The 23,299-nt window shown below is 40.3% G+C and overlaps 1 protein-coding gene across 2 annotated transcripts in view; it reads left to right on the top strand.

Moving 5' to 3' along the window:
* The window catches only part of erp44 (endoplasmic reticulum protein 44), a 41,073-nt gene extending 23,927 nt beyond the window's left edge, over positions 1-17,146 (top strand). For both annotated transcript variants that reach the window (XM_061954978.1, XM_061954986.2), the window contains exons 9-11: positions 109-250; positions 7,857-7,959; positions 15,263-17,146. In XM_061954978.1, the coding sequence (XP_061810962.1) occupies positions 109-250; positions 7,857-7,959; positions 15,263-15,361 (344 nt within the window). In that variant the 3' untranslated portion in view covers positions 15,362-17,146. The remainder of the gene's footprint in view (positions 1-108; positions 251-7,856; positions 7,960-15,262) is intronic.
* Positions 17,147-23,299: the final 6,153 nt, after the last annotated feature.

Genomic DNA, 23,299 nt, shown 5'->3' with positions numbered 1-23,299 from the left:
ATCCCTACTAGAAAACTCTTAAGTATTAATGGCTGCCAGGAGGCGATTGTATGTGTATGTGTTTTTCCTTAAGTTCCGTGACGCCCGACTTGTCTCTCTGTTGGTCAGGATCCATCAACTTCCTGCACGCGGACTGCGACAAGTTCCGCCATCCTCTACTTCATATCCAGAAGACTCCTGCCGACTGTCCCGTTATTGCCATCGACTCCTTTAGGCACATGTATGTGTTTCCTGACTTCAAAGACCTCAAGTAAGTAGCACCTTTTGCAGGAAACATTATTTAAAGTAGAATGACACTCAGTAGGTTGTAGATCTCCGCCAAGGCCTAAATCCATATAATGCATCTTCCAGTTGGTTTTCACTGAGAAATGGAGAAAAAGTGGTGGGTTAGTATAAACTAAATGGAAAATAATTCCCATAATCAGCAACTTGATCTGGATTTTCACCAAAACGGGATGTGTCCTTCACCGTCCCAAACCTTCACAAAGTTCTGTGGCAATAAGTGGAGTGTTTTTCTAAGCAAAATCCCCCTGAGAGCCAGTGTCTTCTGCAGTGGACATGTGTGTTTTGCATAACAGGGATATTTTCTCATGAACTTAGTGACTCTGACAAATGACAGACCAAAAACCAATGTCCACTGCAGAGGACACTGCTTCTCAGAAGTATAGTTGCTGACGAGAATGTTACATCATTGGAAAAACGACTTACACAGTTTTGCCACAACATAAGGTACACCTATCACTACCTATTTCTAGAATCAAAATGTACCAAAGCAAATAATGCTCAATTATGACAGAATAGCGATAATAACTAGAATAATCTATTTCGGTAGAAATTGCAGAAAGCCGAACTAAAATGTTAACAGGTAGCACGCTAGCCAGATAGCATCAGGAAAGAACAAATCTGACTTAAAAGGGGACCTATTATGCAAAACCAACTTTTCTTACCTATTGGTACCTGTTTTTGCATATTTGGGATCTGCATAAGTCCCTAAAATTTAAAATCAAACCTCGAAGGCATTGTGGAGATACACTATATTGCCAAAAGTATTTGGCCACCTGCCTTGACTTACATTCCTAACCCATAGGGTTCAATATGATGTCGGTCCACCTTTTGCAACTATTACAGCTTCAATTCTTCTGGGAAGGCTGTCCACAAGGTTGCAGTGTGTTTACAGGAATTTTCCACCATTCCTGCAAAAGCGCAATAGTGAGGTCACACACTGATGTTGGTCGAGAAGGCCTGGCTCTCAGTCTCCGTTCTAATTCATCCCAAAGGTGTTCTATCGGGTTCAGGTCAGGAGTCTGTGCAGGCCAGTCAAATTCATCCACACCAGACTCTGTCATCCATGTCTTTATGGACCTTGCTTTGTGCACTGGTGCACAGTCATGTTGGAAGAGGATGGGGCCCGCTCCAGACTGTTCCCACAAGGTTGGGAACATGGTGTTGTCCAAAATGTTTTGGTATCCTGGGGCATTCAAAGTTCCTTTCAGTGGAACTAAGGGGTCAAGCCTAACTTCTAAAAAACAACCCCACACCATAATTCCTCTTCCACCAAATTTCACACTCTGCACAATGCAGTCCAAATTGTACCGTTCTCCTGCCAACCTCCAAACCCAGAATCGTCCATCAGATTGCCAGATGGAAAAGCGTGATTCATCATTCCGGAGAACACGTCTTCCCTGCTCTAGAGTCCTGTGGCGACGAGCTTTACACCACTGCATCCGACGCTTTGCATTGCACTTGGTGATGTATGGCATAGATGCAGCTGCTCGGCCATGGAAACCCATTCCATGAAGCTCTCTGCGTACTGTACGTGGGCTAATTGGAAGGTCACATGAAGTTTGGAGCTCTGTAGCAACTGACTGTGCAGAAAGTCAGCGACCTCTTTGCACTATGCGCTGTCAGTTTACGTGGCCTACCCTTTGTGGACGAGTTGCTGTTGTTTCCAAACTCTTCCATTTTCTTATAATAAAGACAGTTGACTTTGGAAAATTTAGGAGCGAGGAAATTTCATGACTGGATTTGTTGCACAGGTGGAATCCTATGACAGTTACATGCTGGAAATCACTGAGCTCCTGAGAGTGGCCCATTCTTTCACATGTGTTTGTAGAAACAGTCTCCATTCCTAAGTGCTTGATTTTATACATGTGTGGCCATCCAAGTGATTAGGACACCTGATTCTGATCATTTAGATAGGTGGCCAAATACTTTTGGCAATATAGTGTATTTATAAAACAATCTTGTCTTCCTTCATACTTTCTCCAACAAGCTGTTGGGAATTTGCACAATTTGTGACAGCTTTTCCAAGTGTGACGTCAGTGGATATCTCTGTATATGGTAGCGATTTACCCTAAGAGCTTTGAGCGAATCTGCTATTTTTAATTTATGTACGAGCATTTGTAGCCCAAAAACATGCCCACGGTATGACCCGAAGAAGGAAAATCCCACCACAGGTTACTATACACTTCTCCATTTTCATCTGAAGAATTAAGAAGTGACTATTAAACTTTTAAGTTTTGCGGCAATGTGCCTTCAAGTGGTAAGAAGCATCTCTTCATGTGTGCCAACCACTTTAAAGTTTCCTGCTTCACAAACCAGCAGCAACCTCAAGATGAATTCCTAAAGCTACTATTAATAGCGGACTCAGTGCCTGTTATCTATGTCAATGGAGGAGTCAATGAAACGCTAAGAAGAAACAGTAGGTTGACAATGTTTGAATGATACGTCAGCATCGTTGGCTCGAGTTTTATTGTGACTGAGCTTTCTAGTGTAGGACCACAGCTTCACCAATCTCCGTGAATATTTCCCAAAAAATTACTTTTCAGGATATGATTAATATATATGATTAATAAGACATATAATACAAACCATTGCGATGCGTTCAGTTCAAGCCTTTCTACTGAAGTTTCTTTTTGTGCCATTGCTGTTGCAGCTCAAAAGTTGAATATGCTTAGAACAGTGGTTCTTAACCTGGGTTCGATCGAACCCTCGGGGTTCAGTGAGTCGGGCTCAAGGGTTCGGCGGAGGTCAAGACACACCCGACTCATCGTGTAAATAAAAACTTCTCCCTATCGGCGTATTACTGATACGGCAACAGCAGAAGTCACACTGATTTGCAGGTGTGTAATTTGTTGTGAGTTTACGCACTGTGTTGGTTTTGTTCTTGGAACAAGGTGATGTTCATGCATGGATCATTTTATGCACCAGTAAAACAACATGGTAACACTTTAGTATGGAGAACATATTCACCATTAATTAGTTGCTTATTAACATGCAAATTAGTAACATATTGGCTCTTAACTAGTCATTATTAAGTACTTATTAATGCCTTATTCGGCATGGCCTTATTATAACCCTAACCCTGTAACCCTTACTTAGAATATGTTCCCCTAGTGTCCAAAAAACTCTAAATTAAGTCTTTTTTACTTAGAAAATGTTCCCCACTTCAACTTTGTCTTGAATTTGAAAAAAAACAACATTTTAGTTTTCACTAAAGAAGGGTTCGGTGAATGGGCATATGAAACTGGTGGGGTTCGGTACCTCCAACAAGGTTAAGAACCACTGGCTTAGAATAAGATAGTTTTCCTTGCGAGAAACTTCTCTCTCGAACTACAAATATGGCTGCCGCGGCAGGGATGAAGGTTCAGTCACTGTGAGAGGGCGGGTTTCATTTTCATCTTGACAACGCCGCTTATCAAAACGGCTTGTTTCCAGAGGCAGCTAGAAAGTGGCTTGAAGATATGTCTTTAAAGCAAAAATTATGCTGCCTTTTGACTGAAAAATCATCATTACATGTTATGTAAACCAAAAAAAAGTGTTTTATACATTGAAAAAAATTATAATAGGTCCCCTTTAAGTGTATACCTGCAAAATGAGCTACAAACACTAGCATGAAACATTAGCATGTTAAAATACTGTTTACATCCGTCAAGTACCAAAATATGTGACTCTCGGGTGTATTCCTGCATGAATAGCCTAAAAAGCTAACATGCTAATGTTAGCATGCAAAAAGAAAACTTGTTCCAGTGGAATCCAGTCCGCTTATGTTGACATGTGTTGTAGTAGTGTTAACTTCATCGTCATTGCTAAGCAGCGTCTTTTTGCAAAAGAAGATTACCGTATTTTCCGAACCATAAGGCGCCCTGGGTTATAAGCCGCGCCTTCAATGAACGGCATATATCAAAACTTTGTCCACCTATAAGACGCCCCGTGTTATAAGCCGCATCTAACTGCGCTAAAGGAATGTCAAAAAAACAGTCAGATAGGTCAGTCAAACTTTAATAATATATTAAAAACCAGCGTGATGTGGGCGCGCACGGAGTCGTATATCAACATGGACGGAGCTGCGTGAAAAAAGCCACCCGGCCTCTTCGCGTAAACTTACCTTAACCACTCGCTCATCTTTTCTTCATCCATCCCTTCGAGTTAGCTTTTATGATGACGCCGGCTGGAAAGGTCTCTTTTGGCAAGGTCTTCCTTTTGAATATCACCATGGGTGGAAGTTTCTGGCCATTAGCATGGCAAGCTAGAACCACAGTGAAGGATGACTTCTCATTCCCTGTGGTGCGAATATTCACCGTACGTGCTCCCGTTGTATCCACAGTGCGGTTCACAGGAATATCAAAAGTCAGTGGAACCTCGTCCATGTTGATAATGTTCTCTGGCCGGATCTTTTTTTCAGCTATCTTGTTTTTACAATATGCACGGAAAGTAGCCAGCTTTTCTTGAAAGTCTTTAGGCAGTTGCTGTGAAATAGTAGTAGTCTGTGTGCGGATGGAGAGATTGCGTCTTTTCATGAACCGGATCCCTGTCGCTTAGTAGGAGCCATTTTGTGGTCTTTACAGATGTAAACACACAAAGGAAATGAAACGTAATATCCGCGCGCTTTTTCTTCTTCTACGCGGGCGGGTGGTTGCTTACAGTAGAAGAAGAAGCGCTTCCTGTTCTATGGGGGCGGGTGCTTACCTTGGCGGTTGCTTGCGTAGAAGAAGAAGCACTTCCTCTTCTACGGGGAAAAAAGATGGCGGCTGTTTACCGTAGTTGCGAGACCGAAACTTTATGAAAATGAATCTTAATATTAATCCATATATAAAGCGCACCGGGTTATAAGGCGCACTGTCAGCTTTTGAGAAAATTTGTGGTTTTTAGGTGCGCCTTATAGTGCGGAAAATACGGTAGTGTTTGTCAAAATCCCTAAAAAAGAAAGAAGGGTGGGAGGGGGTATGTGGCCAATTGCTCATAGCGACGCGAGCCAGCCAATCCGAGGAACGTTGACATACTGTTACTTGTGTATCACTTTGCTTTTGACTCTCTCAGTGCGTTACCGTTTTTGTACCGGCAGAATGTTTTGTACACATTTGTATTAGTGACAAAGTTGTGGCAGTTGTCAGTTAGAAAACGAATCATACAAAAAATCATACAAAAATCGAATAAGAAATCTCATAAGAAATAGTGTAAATTAGGCTGCAGCTATGGATTATTTTAGTAAACGAGTAATCTATGGATTAGTTTGTTCAATGAATTGCATTAAACACACTTTTTAGCTTCAATGCGTAATTTAGGGAAAATAGTTGAAATAAATATGTTTCTAATAAATGCGTCTCATCAACTTTAAAATTGCTCTTTTAACATGTGTGCATTAATAACAAAATAAAAGGAAATCACAGCACCCACTCACCACTACTCTCATGCACGCTCTTTGGCCTTTTAGAAACTAAGTCTGCATATTTATAGTTTCAGGCACTCCATGCAGTCCGAATTTGATCAAGTTTCATTCAACGATTAGTTGTATCAACAGAATATAAATTCGATCTTTCTTTAATCCTGTAATCCATCCATCCATCCATTTTCTACCGCTTATTCCCTTTTGGGGTCGCGGGAGGCGCTGGAGCCTATCTCAGCTACAATCGGGCGGAAGGCGGGGTACACCCTGGACAAGACGCCACCTCATCGCAGGGCCAACACAGATAGACAGACAACTTTCACACTAGGGCCAATTTAGTGTTGCCAATCAACTTATCCCCAGGTGCATGTCTTTGGAGGTGGGAGGAAGCCGGAGTACCCGGAGGGAACCCACGCAGTCACGGGGAGAACATGCAAACCACACAGAAAGATCCCGAGCCCGGGATTGAACCCAAGACTACTCAGGACCTTTGTATTGTGAGGCAGATGCACTAACCCCTCTTCCACCGTGCTGCCCTAATCCTGTAATGTTAATCCAATTACTCTGTTCCAGACACCCAAAAATATAAGCACAAAACACATTTTATAGACAATATTTTTAGTTTAATGTACAGAAAAATCTAAATAATGAATGAAATGGATAAATGAACATCTCAAAAAAAGCCATAACTTTTATGCTTTCTGAAGAGGAAGAGGAGGAGGAGTAAAAGAAAGAACAACTGATTCACTTTGTGACAAGTTCTGTCTTGAATTCAATAGTGTTTCTCACCTACCGGTACTTTACCAAAGTGTCCGGACGCTCAACTTTCTTTGGCCCCACGGTAAAACTGGGCAATTAATTTAATTTTAATCTCGATTGAGATTTTGGCTTCTCACAATCATAAAATGCTAAAATCAAAAACAAAAATGTTTTAGTCTCTACTAGAAGTTTGGGATCTCACCATGGTTGCTACTTTTTACTAGACACAGCACCCGTGTGCCTAACACAAAAATGTATTCCAATAAACGAAAAACCCTGGCAAAACTGACTATTATTGTTTTTTTGTATTATTATTTAAATTTATGTTGTTACTATTATTATTATCATTATTATTACTTGTTGTTTATTCAAAACTAATTTATATCGGGTTGTTCTTTTAAATTGTATTTAAAGTTGAGTTTTGATGGTACAAAAAAATACTCATGTTTTCAAATTAATGAATAATCTTGTTATTAACCGTGATTTCAATGTCAATCAATATAATCAAAATATTTTTACCATAATCCCCAAAGTATTAAAGACCAACGAGTTTTTGTTAACTCGATTCTGCGGAATAAAATATGGACAAACCGACTAGTTTTGTCTCGTATAATGTTTGGCCATATGATATAAGACAAAATATTTGTCAAAAACCAAAACATTCTGAGGAAAGCGAGGTAAGTTGTAAGAAGTTTTGTTGAAGTGAGCGTCCATTGCTGCATTAATAACATGACATCAACGTAATGAAAAGTGAGCACAAATGAAACCCCTCCTTTCTCGTGTCACAGTCGATGATTGATTTGACCTCTTTTGGTGCATTTTAGGCTGGTTATTGGTTGAAGCTGACATGCTTAATGATGTTTCATCTTCCCGAATAAAGCAGGTTTTATTGCACTCATGCGCCATAATCGGCTATTGGCCACCAGCCAAAAAAACTGCCCCCCCCCCACTGTATATAAAAAAGTGTCCTTTATGAATGGGCCAGGACAGCGGCGCTAATGTGACATGATTTGGCGCGTGCAATAAGTGCTAAACTAATCCATTCTAATCAAATTTGCTCTTATTTATTCTGGCCCAATCAGAGCTTGATCACATAGACAGAAGCCCCGAGGACCAAGCAGCCTCGCGCGGCCTAATTGCATCACATCACCACTGCGTGTGGCACACAGCTTGAAATTGCATTAGCACAGCGTATGTTATATGTATGCACTAATGCACCCCTCACACACACACACACGCGCACGCACGCACAGACGTCTACCGGGACCGCGCCCGAGTGCCGCCTTGTGTGACATGACAGCCGCCCATGACCTGTCATTAATAAGGCAGCTGTCTGGATGAATGCAGGACACATCATCAGACGCCGCAGTCTTGATGTTCGATGTGTGCAGGAATGTTCTTCCTGTGGACTCATCACATGTTCTGCTTGCAGTATTCCCGGCAACCTGAGACAGTTCGTGTTGGACCTGCACTCCGGCAAGCTGCACAGAGAGTTTCACCACGGCCCTGACCCCACCGACAGCACGCCTGGACAGGTTTGACACTAGACATAATAACGTCACATTAGTACATCCATTACAAGAGCTGGAACAATTCCGACCGAGTCATACCAAAGACTATACAAATGGGACCCATTACCTACCTGCTTGGCACTTAACAATAAGGGTTAGAATTTGGGGTTAAATCACCAAAAGTGATTACTGGGCGCGGCCACCGGTGCTGCTCACTGCTCCCTCACCTCCCAGGGGTGATCAAGGGTGATGGGTCTAATGGAGAGAATAATTTCGCCACAACCTAGTTTGTGTGTGACAATCAGTGGTACTTTAACTTTAATTAACTTCATCATCACTAAGCAGCGTGACATGACAATCACATGCATTCGCTTATAAAAAACATTATAACGGGACTAGGTTTGGTAACTTAGCTCATACACACCTGGTCTGCCAGAGCATATGAAGACGTAACTTGTTGCTGTATTAGCGAGTAATCAAATCAAATCAACTTTATTTATAAAGCACATTTAAAATTTACCACAGCGGTAGCCAAAGTGCTGTACAATGAACAGGTTAAAAGATAAAACGAGTACCGAGCAAACACAACACAACACAAACAGAACACGATAAAAAAAAAAAAAATTAAAATAGAATAAATGAAAACATAAAAACATAAAAACAGGTTCACAGCAGGTGTATTATGGGGCGCCATTGCAGGATGGATATCACTCAGTGTTAAAAGCCATGGAATAAAAGTATGTTTTTAAGAGAGATTTAAAAACAGGAAGAGAGGAGGCTTGTCTAACACTCAGGGGTAGGTCGTTCCAGAGCTTGGGAGCAGCAACGGCGAAAGCTCTGTCACCTCTAAACTTCAGCCTTGTGTCAGGGACCGTCAACAGCAGCTGATCGGCTGATCTTAAGGATCGGGTGGGGCAGTAAGGCTGAAGGAGGTCGGAGAGATAGGTTGGCGCGAGGTTGTTTAGACATTTAAAAACAAATAAAAGGAGTTTAAAATGTATTCGGTAACGCACAGGGAGCCAGTGAAGGGACGCTAAAATAGGGGTGATGTGCTCACGTCTGCGGGTCTGTGTTAGCAGACGAGCAGCAGAGTTCTGCACGAGCTGCAGGCGGGCGAGGGAGGCCTGGCTAAAGCCTACATACAGGGCATTACAGTAATCAAGACGAGTCGAGATAAAGGCGTGGATTAATTTCTCAAGATCATGACTTGATAGAAGCGGTTTCACTTTCGCTATTTGGCGTAATTGATAAAAGCTTTTTTGAACGACGCTGCTGATTTGTTTTTCGAATTTAAAATCTGAGTCAAACTTTACCCCCAGGTTTGTGACACAGTCGCTGAGATACGGGGTCAGAGTGCCGAGGTCAACGTTGGGGGAGGAAGAGCGACTTGGACCGAACAACATAACTTCTGTTTTACCTTCATTTAGGCTCAGGAAGTTAGCTGAAAGCCAGACTTTGATGTCGTGCAGGCAGTCAATAAGATGTTGAACCGTGTTATTTTGTGCCATGGGAAAATAAATTTGGCAATCATCGGCGTAAAAATGAAATGCAATACTGTACTTCCTAAAAATAGAACCAAGGGGGAGAAGGTAAAGCGCAAATAAAATTGGGGCAAGGATTGAGCCCTGGGGGACCCCATGTGGTAAAGGAGCTGTGGACGACATAAAACTGTCTACTTTTACACAAAAACTCCTGTCGGTTAGGTACGACCGGAACCAGTTGAGGGCGGCGCCCTTAATGCCCACACAGTTCTCAAGACGAGTGATTAAGGTGGCGTGGTCGACGGTGTCGAACGCAGCAGACAGATCTAAAAGCACCAGGACAACATATTTACCAGAATCAGTGGACAGGAGGATATCGTTAAAAACTTTTAGAAGCGCTGACTCTGTGCTGTGGAGGGCTTTAAAACCGGACTGGAACAGCTCAGTGATACCATTATCCTCTAAGAAGGGCAACAACTGACTGTAGACAACCTTCTCTAATATTTTGGAAATGTATGGAAGATTAGAGATAGGTCTGAGGTTAGAGAGGAGAGAGGGGTCGAGGCTGGGTTTTTTAAGTAGAGGTCGTACCACTGCATGTTTAAACTCTACTGGAACTATTCCAGAAGAGAGGCTACTATTGATAATGTTAAGGACACTTGATCCAATAGTAGCAAGTACCTCCTTAAACAGGCGAGGTGGGAGGGCATCTGCAGGAGAACCAGAGGGCTTCATATGACTAACTGTGTCACTTAAAAAAGAAAAGGACACCGGCTCAAACTGATGGAAAACAGAAGAGAAATGCAGAGGAACAGAAGGGTCATATGAAGGCTGAGATAGACTGGCTCTAGTTGACACAATTTTGTCAGTGAAAAAATGGAGACAATTTTCACAGAATTCAAAAGAAGCATCAAAACCAACAGATTTGGGAGCATCAATGACAGTGTTAATAGTTTTAAACAGAACTCTGGGGTTGTTACAGTTAGAAGATATAATCTGAGATAGATATATATTCATTTCTGCTTTTACAGTCATCTGAAAGGAAAACAGGCTTTCTTTAAAAATGGCAAAGGACACATGCAGCCTGTCTTTTTTCCATTTTCTCTCTGCTCTTCTACATACGCGCCTGGCAGCCCGAGTGACGTCATTCAACCAGGGCTGAGGCGTAGCTTTAGCGCGGCGGCATTTGAAAGGCGCGATCGTGTCCAGTGTTTGTAAACAAATAGAGTTGAACCCAGAAACCAACTCTTCAGTATTCAGACATACAGAGGCTGCAGAATTATCATCACAAAGAGTCGAAAAAATAGAGGTGAACCGATCAAGCCAATATGAGGTATTCTTTATGAAAAATGGACTAGCAACAAATGAAGTGAAGACTTTTGGAGACTAACATGGTTTAGTGAAATGTCTCCTGAGGTTATTATACTAGTTGAGTCAAGGTTTCAATGTGTGTGGGTCAAGACAAACAATACGACAGTTGAGTTTTTTGGGGGGAGTTATTCAATTGTGGCATCGTCAGAGAAAAAATGTATCGGCTTCCCTTTGGTGTTTCATAGCGCATAACTGTGGTGCGTTCAAGGACGATCAATGAAAATTATTATAGATTAGATTAAAATCAGGCGTCTCACTTGTGTAGTAGTAGGTTGTGGCCAGAAACCGAGAAGTTGGTCAACTTTGACATTCAATTTAGACCTGGAGATGGCAAGAAAGACACACACAAAAAAAACGCTCGCACACACACACACACCTTTTTTAAATTTTTATAATCTCCGGGTGGATTAGTCGGTCGGCATCCCGGCGAGAAAGTGTTTTACTAAAGCTGGATGTACTTGCCAATCCTCCTGATATACCCGGGAAAGTCCTGAATTTCAGTACCCCTTGAATTTCTCCCGATTTCCACCTGGACAATATTGCTACACCATCCTCCACTGGGCGCAGTTTCCGTCCGGACAATAAAAGCGGTTATAGTCATAGGAATGAATCTGTATTAAAACAAAGGCACAAGTCATACAATATCATAATTGTAATCATTTCAATAACCCTCTTGGCCCCTTCTGAAAAAATGGTTTGATCCACACCAATGATCCCTCTGAGGTGCACACCTGTGCAATTGTGCGCTGCTCCCTTCTCCTCTGCAAACGGAAAATCTGTGCAGCGCATGAAATTCAAATTCAACTTAAACTCTAAAGAAAATTAACACATAACAAATTATTCTGTCCCATTTTTAACAAGTGGCGACTTGTCCAGGGTGTACCCTGCCTTCTACTTGAATGCAGCTGGGATTGGCAATGACGACATCAGCCGAGACGTTTTAAGGAGGAGGAGGAGAGGCAGTGCATCAACAATACTTTTGAGTAAAACTGATAACTGTGCGTACACCAAAACAACATCAGCAACAAAACTACTATCTAACAATACTGATCACTTTCCGTCGTAATCACACCAAAATAAAAATAAAAATGTCGTATTGACAGCAGCCGCTCGCTCCCTTTCATTTGTGTCAAAAGACCCACACACTAGGCTCAGCCAGTGATGCGTTCACAGCCAAAAAAATTGTCGGACAACTCTTTTGTAATGACACATTCAAGTTCCACTCAGTGATTATTAATAATAATTACTGAGTAACTGAATCATAACCTTTGTTAGCCGCTCATAATTACGAGTATCTGACAAAGGTCAGTTACGTTATTATTAGAGATGAATGCTTTAAAATGTAATAACGGAAGTTATCGGTATCGTTTTTTGAATTATCGGTATCGTTTTTTTATTTTTTTATTTGTATTAAATCAACATAAAAAACACAAGATACACTTACAATTAGTGCACCAACCCAAAAAACCTCCCTCCCCCATTTACACTCATTCACATAAAAGGGTTGTTTCTTTCTGTTATTAATATTCTGGTTCCTACATTATATATCAATATATATCAATACAGTCTGCAAGGGATACAGTCCGTAAGCACACATGATTGTGCGTGCTGCTGGTCCACTAATAGTACTAACCTTTAACAGTTAATTTTACTCAATTTCATTAATTACTAGTTTCTATGTAACTGTTTGTATATTGTTTTACTTAATTTTTTATTCAAGAAAATGTTTTTAATTTATCTTATTTTTTATTTTTTTTTAAAAGGATCTTATCTTCACCATACCTGGTTGTCCAAATTAGGCATAATAATGTGTTAATTCCACGACTGTATATAGCGGTATCGGTTGATATCGGTATCGGTAATTAAGAGTTGGACAATATCGGATACCGGCAAAAAGCCATTATCGGACATCCCTAGTTATTATAATGTGTTCAATGTGGTCTTGTAAAATGTGTTATGAGTGGGACATTTAATAGCCTAAATACAAAAAAATTTGATGTTATAGATATTGAATATCTCCCTAATTCTGAGGTCTCAAGTTTGGCAAGTATGCGTATCACTCAGCTTCTAAAACTTGAAGATCATCCTCCGTATATTCAGTCTCAAAAATAGAAGGTTCTGGATCATCATTTGTCCCAAAGTCGTCGGCGTTGGCTCTCAGGAAGTCTGCCATGATTAGTGTCGTCATTGTTGTTAAAGGGAAAAGCGAACATTGTTATGCGTCTGTGAAATTATGATCAAAATACATCAATACTACACGTTACTATTAATGTGCCTATTACTACATTACATATATACTTAGTCTGTATATAAAACGTTGTTTGGGGCTTATGGATGTTTTTTACAATGCTGCACAGGCGGAATAGAGCGACTACCATTGGCTCCATTGTTAGCTGACTTTTGCTAGCGTTTATTTACGAGTTAGAATGCATAAAAAAGAGAAACGTGTTCTTGTCTCACAGAAGGATTGTTAATTATAGACAAAGTAAAAAAAAAAAAAAAGTGCAGTTTCCCTTTAACGTTTGTAGGTTTCAGTGTGCACAATCACATGTTTTAGTTGCTCAGACAGAAATGTGTTTGTATACGTTTAGCTTGTGGCATATATTTTTTCTATTGAGGAAAGGCGTTAATGGCCTGTATTCATGTCAGCATTTTAAACCAGCTAGCGATTAGCGATGCCAGCTGTAGCCAGCGATTAGTGGGGCCAGCTTTCTTTTCCCGGATTTGAGCAGTATCAGTATTTCACATTTAAAACCATGCCAACAGCCTTTGACACTCTTTTGTCACGCGGGTGTCTGTGTCGCCGCTCCAGGTCTCTGGTGTGTGAGTGACGGGAAGAAAAGTGTTAACATTTTATTTGATATGTAGGAGTCAACAGGGTAAACGAGGAGACCCTCCCTTCATTGTTGCTAGTTCGCAGGTCTCGTTATAGGTGATGTGTTCAGTGGAGCTGGGTTTTGGCAGTTTCCTTTGCCTAGTTGTAGTTACTTCCAGTGGGTTGAACCCAGGGGGAGGAAAAGTGAGATTTGTGGGTCGGATTTTTTAAATCAGCAGCCGACTTCCTGTTTCATGTTGATCCACAATAATTAAGACTAGAGGTGGGAATCTTTGGGCACCTCACCATTAGATTTCAATTACGATTCGATTAAAACTCGATTATTGATGCATCTTTAATTTATGTATATTGATGCAGTTTACATTTCTTTTCATTTCACTAAAAAAGCCTTAAATTCATGGAAATGTGTGCAAAACTAGACCATAAGTGCCCGATAGTAAAGGAGCTGGTCGGATCTTTGGGTGAGGTGGTTCACTGCAGTCAGCCACATTTTAGAACTTTCTGCATGATTTTATTCACATTAAATAAATCGATTATTGACGATTTTATGATTGCTCATGTTTGAATTGCGAATTATCTAAAAATGTATTTATTTCCCCCACCTCTAATCAACATATACAGTACAGGCCAAAAGTTTGGACACACCTTCTCCTCATTCAATGCGTTTTTTTTATTTTCATGACTATTTACATTGTAGGTTGTCACTGAAGGCATCAAAACTATGAATGAACACATGTGGAGTTATGTATTGTTATGAGTTATGTACCTACTCAGTGGCCTAGTGGTTAGAGTGTCCGTCCTGAGATCGGTAGGTTGGGAGTTCAAATCCCGGCCGAGTCATACCAAAGACTATAAAAAATGGGACCCATTACCTCCCTGCTTGGCACTCAGCATCAAGGGTTGGAATTGGGGGTTAAATCACCAAAATGATTCCCGGGCGCAGCCACCGCTGCTGCCCACTGCTCCCCTCACCTCCCAGGGGGTGATCAAGGGTGATGGGTCAAATGCAGAGAATAATTTCGCCACACCTAGTGTGTGTGTGACAATCATTGGTACTTTAACTTTAACTTTAACTTTATTGAACAAAAAAAGGTGGAATAACTGAAAACATGTTTTATATTCTAGTTTCTTCAAAATAGCCACTCTTTGCTCTGATGACTGCTTCGCACACTCTTGGCATTCTCTCGATGGGCTTCAAGAGGTAGTCACCTGAAATGGTTTTCACTTCACAGGTGTGCTTGAAGCTCATCAAGATAATGCCAAGAGTTTTCAGTTATTTCACCTTTTTTTTTTTGTTAAGTACCGTACATAATTCCACATGTGTTCATTCATAGTTGTGATGCCTTCAGTGACAATCTAACAGAAAACCCATTGAATGAGGAGAAGGTGTGTCCAAACTTTTGGCCTGTACTGTATATTCAACACATAGGTTGTTAAACCAATACTTTCGCTCTTGTAATGGATCTCAAGAAATAAGCTCTGCTTCTTCCTACTCCTCTTCTGAGATGTTGAAGTGTGCCGGTCAGCTCTTGAACGGTAGCTTGTTAAGCCGTCAAAACATCAGCGACGACCATGTTAGCATTGAAAACTGCACCCGTGGCACCTTTCCCCCCTCTCTCACACCGTGGTCTCCCCCCAGGAGGAGATGGACGTGGCCAGCAACCCTCCAGAGAGCTCCTTCCAGAAACTGGCGCCCAGCGAGACTCGCTACACCATCCTCAGACGGGACGAGCTGTGACCTCAGCGCCGCTTTTCCAAAGTCACCCTTTTCGGCTGAGTGCCACGGCGGGGGTGGGGGGAGGGGCCGGGGTCAGGACAGGCCGAGCGGGACAGAACAGCAACACCCAACACCTTTACTGAAGACGAAGAACTGAAGACACAAATGTTGGAATAACCTATATTTTCTTAAACATTTTTATTTGGGAATTTGAGGGCGGGGGTGTAAGTAAGCGTGTGGCTTAAAAACAAGTCTTTTTACTTTCTTTTTTTTGTTGTTGAGCTTGTACATATGTTCCATGGCATTTGTTGATCTAAATTAAATGGTTGCTTTCTTTATTTTTACTCCACTCCAGTTGTCGTGGAAAAGCACAACATTATCGTTGGTGCAATAATATCATCGTGGCCATTTTTAAGTCATGCAGGCTTCGTGAAGGCTGACCTGGAACTTATTCTGTAGCAAAAAGCTACTTTGCATCTTTTACCCTCAGTGCCTAGAAATAGAAAGACAGAGCAGTCATCTTGGAAGGAAGAAAGATTTTCCAAATAACATCAATACTCTCAAGATGTGTTCAGAATACGGTCGTACTTCAGTTTTCAGGCGCCACACTTTGCTCTCCATTCGGTTTTCAACAGACAATTTGGGCAAAACTGCGCCCAGGTTTTGGTTTTCGCTCGGCCAAAGTCGCACGTAACAATCCACTCTTAGCGTTCTGTGTCTCGATGACTCCGCCACTTGTGTTCCTTTTGTTGAGTATGACTTCGAAATAAGCCACCGCGGGGCCAAAGAAAGTTGCGAGTGCCAGCACTTTGACAAATAAGGTGAGAAACACTATTGAATTTAAGAAAACTGGAAGCAAAGTACAAATCTCCCTCTGCTCTTTGAGTCTTCAATAAATGTTAATGGTAAATGTTAATTTCTATGAATTTCACATTGTTTTCTTCATGTAGAACTATAATTAGTCTATGAAAATGGGTTTCGGGTCCATATTGTCTTGAACAAATGAATTCGTTTAACTTTTTTTTTTCCTGTTTTTTGTACAATTTGGTCTTTTTGGATCTTTTGGAGCAGATTACAAAATACTTAAATAATAAAAACTGAAGTACCACCGTACTTAATTAAAATAATTGAAGTTCCACTGTACTTGAATAAGGAAAACTAAAGTCCCCCCATGCTTTAATATTGAACATTGAAGTTGTACTTGGAGAAAAACACCCTACGGTTTGTGTTCTAGGTCACCAGACAAGTTTGAAGTCTCGTAATTCTTGAAAAAAATATCACTTTTTAGAACTTTATTTTCAGCATGGCCCTAATTCTCTAATGTCGGATTTTATTTTGAAAGTACGACAGGGGACAAAAAAACGAACTCCTTTTTGTGGCGATACAACACACATTATATTAACACGCAAAAAAAAAAAACATGTGTGCCAAGTTCTAACATGGGACCACTTTCCAGTTTTGGGAGTCCTATGCAGAGTTTGACCCTTAACCCAAATGATCTCCACTGTGATGCAAAGTGAAAGAATTATCTTCTCGGCGCCATGTTTTGTGTTCCTGGGATGTTTTGTGTACTTCCTGCACATGTAATTTGTTGTGTCGTCACGCCCCACAATTTGATGTCTTTTATTTGAAGCCAAAAAGCGGACTTGTGGAGGCGGAGGGACTGCTTGCCAAGTTGTATAATGTCCCTTAGAGGCCCAGAGACATTTGACATATCAGCCCACACATGACGACAAGATGGATGCCGTTTCCAAATGGGTCATCTCAGAGGAACGGGGACGACAATTAAAAAGTCATTTTACAGGATTTAGTTGTGCCTGCTGTCTTCTTTTTTGTAAAAAAATAAATAAATAACCATTTAGCACATCAAGTGACAATGAGAGGCTCCAGCACCCCTCGCGACCCCGAAAGGGACAAGCGGTAGAAAATGGATGGACATAAAGTACTTTGGGACAAGAATACTTGCATTACTCACCAAATATTGTCAATGGATGATCAATACACACATTTAATTTGTGTCTTTATTATAAAAGCATGTTTTTACACTGAATTCATGAATTTTTTGCATTTGGATTTTAGTGAACAATTTTTTTTTTACATCAAATATTGCTGACACTTAATTGAATAAAATGTTAAACATAGTGGTCGGGGGGTGGGGTTGGGGGCGTGGTTCTTTCAGTGAATTCTAGCTATATATTTTTTTTTTTTATTACATATATATATATATATATATATCATTATTTATTTATATATATATATATATAAATAAATACTTGAATTTCAGTGTTCATTTATTTACACATAAACACACAACACTCATCTACTAATTGTTGAGTTAAGGGTTAAATTGTCCATCCTTGTTCTATTCTCTGTCACTTTCAGAACACACAAATTATACAAATATACATTATAAAATCAATAAGAAAACGGGAGCTCTAATTTGGGAGTCTGAATTAAAGATCAGAAGTTCCTATATAAACATTGCGTACTCAAGTCGCCATTTTGTATTGATTACTGCAGCTGTGCACTGGATTAATTCACAAATACAAACTACAACTCACAAACACTTTAGAGTTAGGCTCCACCATCAGAATGTGTACTTAAACTTATAAAGATCACATGGATATTATTCAGTGAGTTGATTCACCAAAACGAACCTGTTATACAGGAGGAAAAAGCACACAGGACGTTTCAATTGTTCACAGACTGGTCGCGCTCATCAGAATGACAAGACACTTCCGGTCTGCAGGTGATAGCATTCAATTGGGAAGAAACGCCCTACTGACCAATGTGAATACTGATAAATGTGGAATGACAGCTCCAAAAACGAATTCAAACCACAAAATAAAATAAATAAATCAACACAAAAATGTGACACATTTTGGGTGGGTCACATATGCATGTACAGTAGATGGCAGTATTGTCCTGTTTAAAAGTGTCACAACATTGCTGTTTACGGCAGACGAACTGCTTTACGTAGACGAAATGCTGTTGTCTGTTGTTACCGCGCTGGGAGGACGTTAATGAAACTGTCGTACAATAAACCCACATAAGAAACCAAGAACTCGCCCTCGATCATTAGCTGTTTATATTGTGGGAAAGCGGACGTGTGAACAGTTTGTCAACACGTCACTCGGGTCCGCATGGAGCTGGAGGGGGCGTGGCCTCCAGCTCCGCCTGAATTTCGGGAGATTTTCGGGAGAAAATTTGTCCCGGGAGGTTTTTGGGAGATGCGCTGAATTTCGGGAGTCTCCCGGAAAATCCGGGAGGGTTGGCAAGTATGACTGATATATACAATACATAACAAATCTTGAAATTTTATACACTGAAATTTAAATCACTATTAGAGATGTCCGATAATATCGGCCTGCCAATATTATCGGCCAATAATTGCGTTAAAATGTAATATCGGAAATTATAGCTATCGTTTTTGTTATCGGTATTGTTTTTTTTTTTTTTTTTAATTAAATCAACATACAATACACAGTGCACCAACCCAAAAAACCTTCCCCCCCATTTACACTCATTCACACAAAAGGGTTGTTGGGGGCGTGGTTAAGAGGGGAGGAGTCAAGTATTTCATATATATATATATATATATATATATATATATATATATGTATATATGTATATATATATATATATATATATATATATATATATATATATATATATATATATATATATATACATATATATATATATATATATATATATATATATATATATATATATATGTATATATGTATATATATATATATATATATATATATATATACATATATATATATATATATATATACATATATACATATTAGAGATGCGCGGTTTGCGGACACAACCGCGGAGTCCGTGGATTATCCGCGGATCGGGCGGATGAAATTTAAAAAACTAAGATTTTATCCGCTCGCGGGTCGGGTCGGGCGGATTAATTTTTTTTTTTTTTTTTTTTTTTTGCGGGTGGCAGTTAAACCAATTGGGAAATATATATACATAGTTAAATGTTGTTACCCACATACGAAAAACGAGCAGGCACCTGCAGCATATGCCACAACAGAAGAAAAAAAAAGAAAAGAGATGGACACTTTTACGGAGCAGAGAAGGGACGCCTCGCCGGGGTCCGGGACCGAGGCCCCTTCCCCCGAGAGGGCCCCACCGGGAGCCGTAGCTGAGGCGATCCGCGAGAAGGGCCCGACGCACGTCCAGGGTCACTACCGCGCCCACCGCACCGACACCCCGCCTCGTCCGCTTTCGCCGCGGCCGGCGTCACGCGCAGCAGGTAAGCAGCTTACCTGCCCGCCACCCCCGGCTCGTAACATGGGTCACTCCGCGCGCTCCGCCCGCGCAGCTTACCTGCTTGCCACCCCTGTTGCCGGGGGCGCGTAACAGGGGTCACTCCGCGCGTAGTGCGCTCATGAAAGGGGTGGGGCTCACCCTGGTTGATATAGAGAGCAGGACGGTGGCCATGGAAGTTGGAACCCGCTAAGGAGTGTGTAACAACCCACCTGCCGAATCAACTAGCCCTGAAAATGGATGGCGCTGGAGCGTGGGCCCATATCTGGCCGTCGCCGGCAGCGAGACGCGCTTGGAGGTGCGCTCAGCGCGGCTCCCATATGATTGCGCACTGGTGTGCGTCTGGGTCGTGACAGCGTGGCACGCGAATGTCTGTGCATTGGATCAGTCTCCTTTCTTTAACAGGCAAAAGCTTTATAACCTCACCATACCTGCCAACTTTTAAATCAGAAAAACCTAGTAGCCAGGGTCCAAGGGCCGCAGGCCCCGGTAGGTCCAGGACAAAGTCCTGGTGGAGGGTTCAGGGCTTCGCCCCCCGACGCAAAATGACTATTAGCATTCAGACAGGTTAAAATGTTGCTAAAACCATCACTTTTCTATCAGTCACAGTGACTTTTCAAAACAAAAATATTACAGCAAAAATCATATGGGTTGATTGACATGTTTATTCTGTAAGCTAACTTCAATAGTTTGAAATTATTTTGACAGTTAATGCCAGTTATCCTGTCAACCTTTCACAAGACTTCAATTTGTTAATTGAAAGTATAAATAGTATAAACACTTTTTACAGTATGTCGTGCTGTGAAATACAGCCGACAGGATTGCGCATGCAGGTGCAGGAGAACAAAGGACTTCTTTCATTTAAGGTTTGTGATAAACCATCAAACTCATTCGTTAAAAGGACTCTATAGTAATATAAAGCGAATTTTTCTGGACATTATCATGCAAGAAAAGTTTATTTTTGGGATCGCGATCACCGCGTAATGATTTTTAAAGGTTGCATTACATTATTAACTGTCCCATGTGATCAGCCAGTGCGATTGGAAGTCCATGCTCAATTATTGCCTCCGTAAATAAAACTTCGGCATTTATCACATCCAAAGAATCTGTTTGGGCGACGAAAAACGTTGAAAGTTTTCCACTTGTATCGCTAGCAACGGCATTAGACTTGTGTTTTTTTGTCCCAACGTGGTCTTTTACATCGCTAATTCCTCCGTGTCCGATCGAAAAATCTTGTCTGCACAAGGTGCAATTCGCGTAGTTTTCACCCTTTTTTAAATTTTTTTATTAATATTAGATATATAACAACGGGCGGATGGTGGGCGGATGCAGTTCTGATCAAACGTTACATCGGGTGGATGGCGGATGGGTGACGACTTTCTGACGCGGTTGCGGATGAAATAATTGCCTATCCGCGCATCTCTAATACATATATATATATATATATATATATATATATATATATATATATATATATGAAATACTTGACTCCTCCCCTCTTAACCACTCCCCCAACAACCCTTTTGTGTGAATGAGTGTAAGAGGGGAGGAGTCAAGTATTTCATATATATGTATATATGTATATATATATATATATATATATATATATACATATATATATATATATATATATATATATATATATATATACATATATATATATATATATATATATATATATATATATATATATATATATATATATATATATATATATATATATATATATACATATATACATATATATATATATATATATATATATATATATATATACATATATACATATATATATATATATATATATATATATATATATATATATGAAATACTTGACTCCTCCCCTCTTAACCACGCCCCCAAAAACCCTTTTGTGTGAATGAGTGTAAATGGGGGGGAAGGTTTTTTGGGTTGGTGCACTGTGTATTGTATGTTGATTTAAATACTTGACTTTCAGTGAATTCTAGCTATATATATATATATATATATATATATATATATATATATATATATATATATATATATATATATATATATATATATATATATATAAAGAGAAATACTTGAATTTCAGTGTTCATTTATTTACACATATACACACACATAACACTCATCTACTGTTGAGTTGAGGGTTGAATTGTCCATCCTTGTTCTATTCTCTGTCACTATTTTTCTAACCATGCTGAACACCCTCTCTGATGATGCATTCTGCTTCGTCTCCTTGTTGTGTGTGCAGTTGTGCACTGCACTCTCTAAAAGCCCTAGATGTTATTGTCACATATGCATGTACAGTAGATGGCAGTATTGTCTTGTTTAAGAGTGTCACAAAATTGCTGTTTATGGCAGACGAACTGCTTTACGGTAGACGAAAACGTGACTGCTGTTGTTGTGTGTTGTTACTGCGCTGGGAGGACGTTAATGAAACTGCCTAACAATAAACCCACATAAGAAACCAAGAACTCGCCCTCGATCATTCTACAGTTAAAACGTGATTGGGCAGGCACGCTGTTTATATTGTGGGAAAATGGACGTGAAAACAGGCTCTCGACACGTCACTCAGGTCCGCCTGAACTTCGGGATATTTTCGGGAGAAAATTAGTCCCGGGAGGTTTTCGGGAGAGGCACTGAATTTCGGGAGTCTCCCGGAAAATCCGGGAGGGTTGGCAAGTATGCTTTAACTTAACTTTAACTTTACACATACTGTAGCACACAAAAAAGCACATTTAATTAAAAAATACGTTATTATGCTCTTACCTTTACTTATAAATGAAGTCCATGCGCAGCTCCTTCTGAACAAAAGCATCGAAAACTTGTTTATAGAAGTCTTCCTTATCTTTCTTCAGTTTTAAAAGTCTCTCTGTCTCGATGGAGATCTTCCTTTAATTATTACCTCCTGCTTCGATTGAAAGTCCAGTTTAGAAAACTGTTTTATTTTAGATATGTAATCCTCCATTTTAAAAGTCCAGGCGAGAGGAAAAAATAAACGATCGCTGCTAACTGTTGCTGCTTGTTGTCACTTATTCTGTAGCCGAGTAGTCGCAGAAATTATCTCTGGGATCACTAGCGCCCTCTACCACCAGGAGGCGGGATTACTGCGAGCCTCAGCCAGTGCGTCTTTGCAGCCGTTTTATGATCGCTCAGCACAAGAAATACGTTACACACATACAGTTGTTGACAAAATACACTGTACATTATATACCTCAGCTAACTAAACTATGGAAATGTATAATATAATTCATATAGCAATATGGTCTCACTGCACAGCAGGCCAGCAGTTAGCCGAGTCATTGCACAATCCATGGTGAGGCTCAACTCGTCGACGTGCTACTGACTCACCGCAAGTCTCTTCTCAGTATTTGAACGGCAAATGTGAAAATTCTGCGATTTTGAATAAAAATAATCTAAAACTGGTGAAGTTAAATGGAAAATAACTTTATAGTATAATCACTGGATACATATAACAATTTCATTATTTTTTTTTCTTTTTACATTTTTTTTCTTTCCATGATGGCAGGTGAGGCCCCGCCTCATCTGCCTCCCCTGACTGCACGTCACTGGTAAAGTCCAACTAGCAAATACTAAATCAAAACGTGTAGTTTCCTCTGCCTTCTGTTCTGCTAGCCTTTCTGTTGTCATACAAGAATGTAGGTTATAGTTTGATTTAGC

Source organism: Nerophis lumbriciformis, linkage group LG04 (genome assembly GCF_033978685.3).
Source record: "Nerophis lumbriciformis linkage group LG04, RoL_Nlum_v2.1, whole genome shotgun sequence".
Classification (NCBI taxonomy): Eukaryota; Metazoa; Chordata; class Actinopteri; order Syngnathiformes; family Syngnathidae; genus Nerophis; species Nerophis lumbriciformis.
The sequence above is the reverse complement of the archived record's forward strand: the minus strand, read 5'-3'. Positions and strand labels throughout refer to the sequence as shown.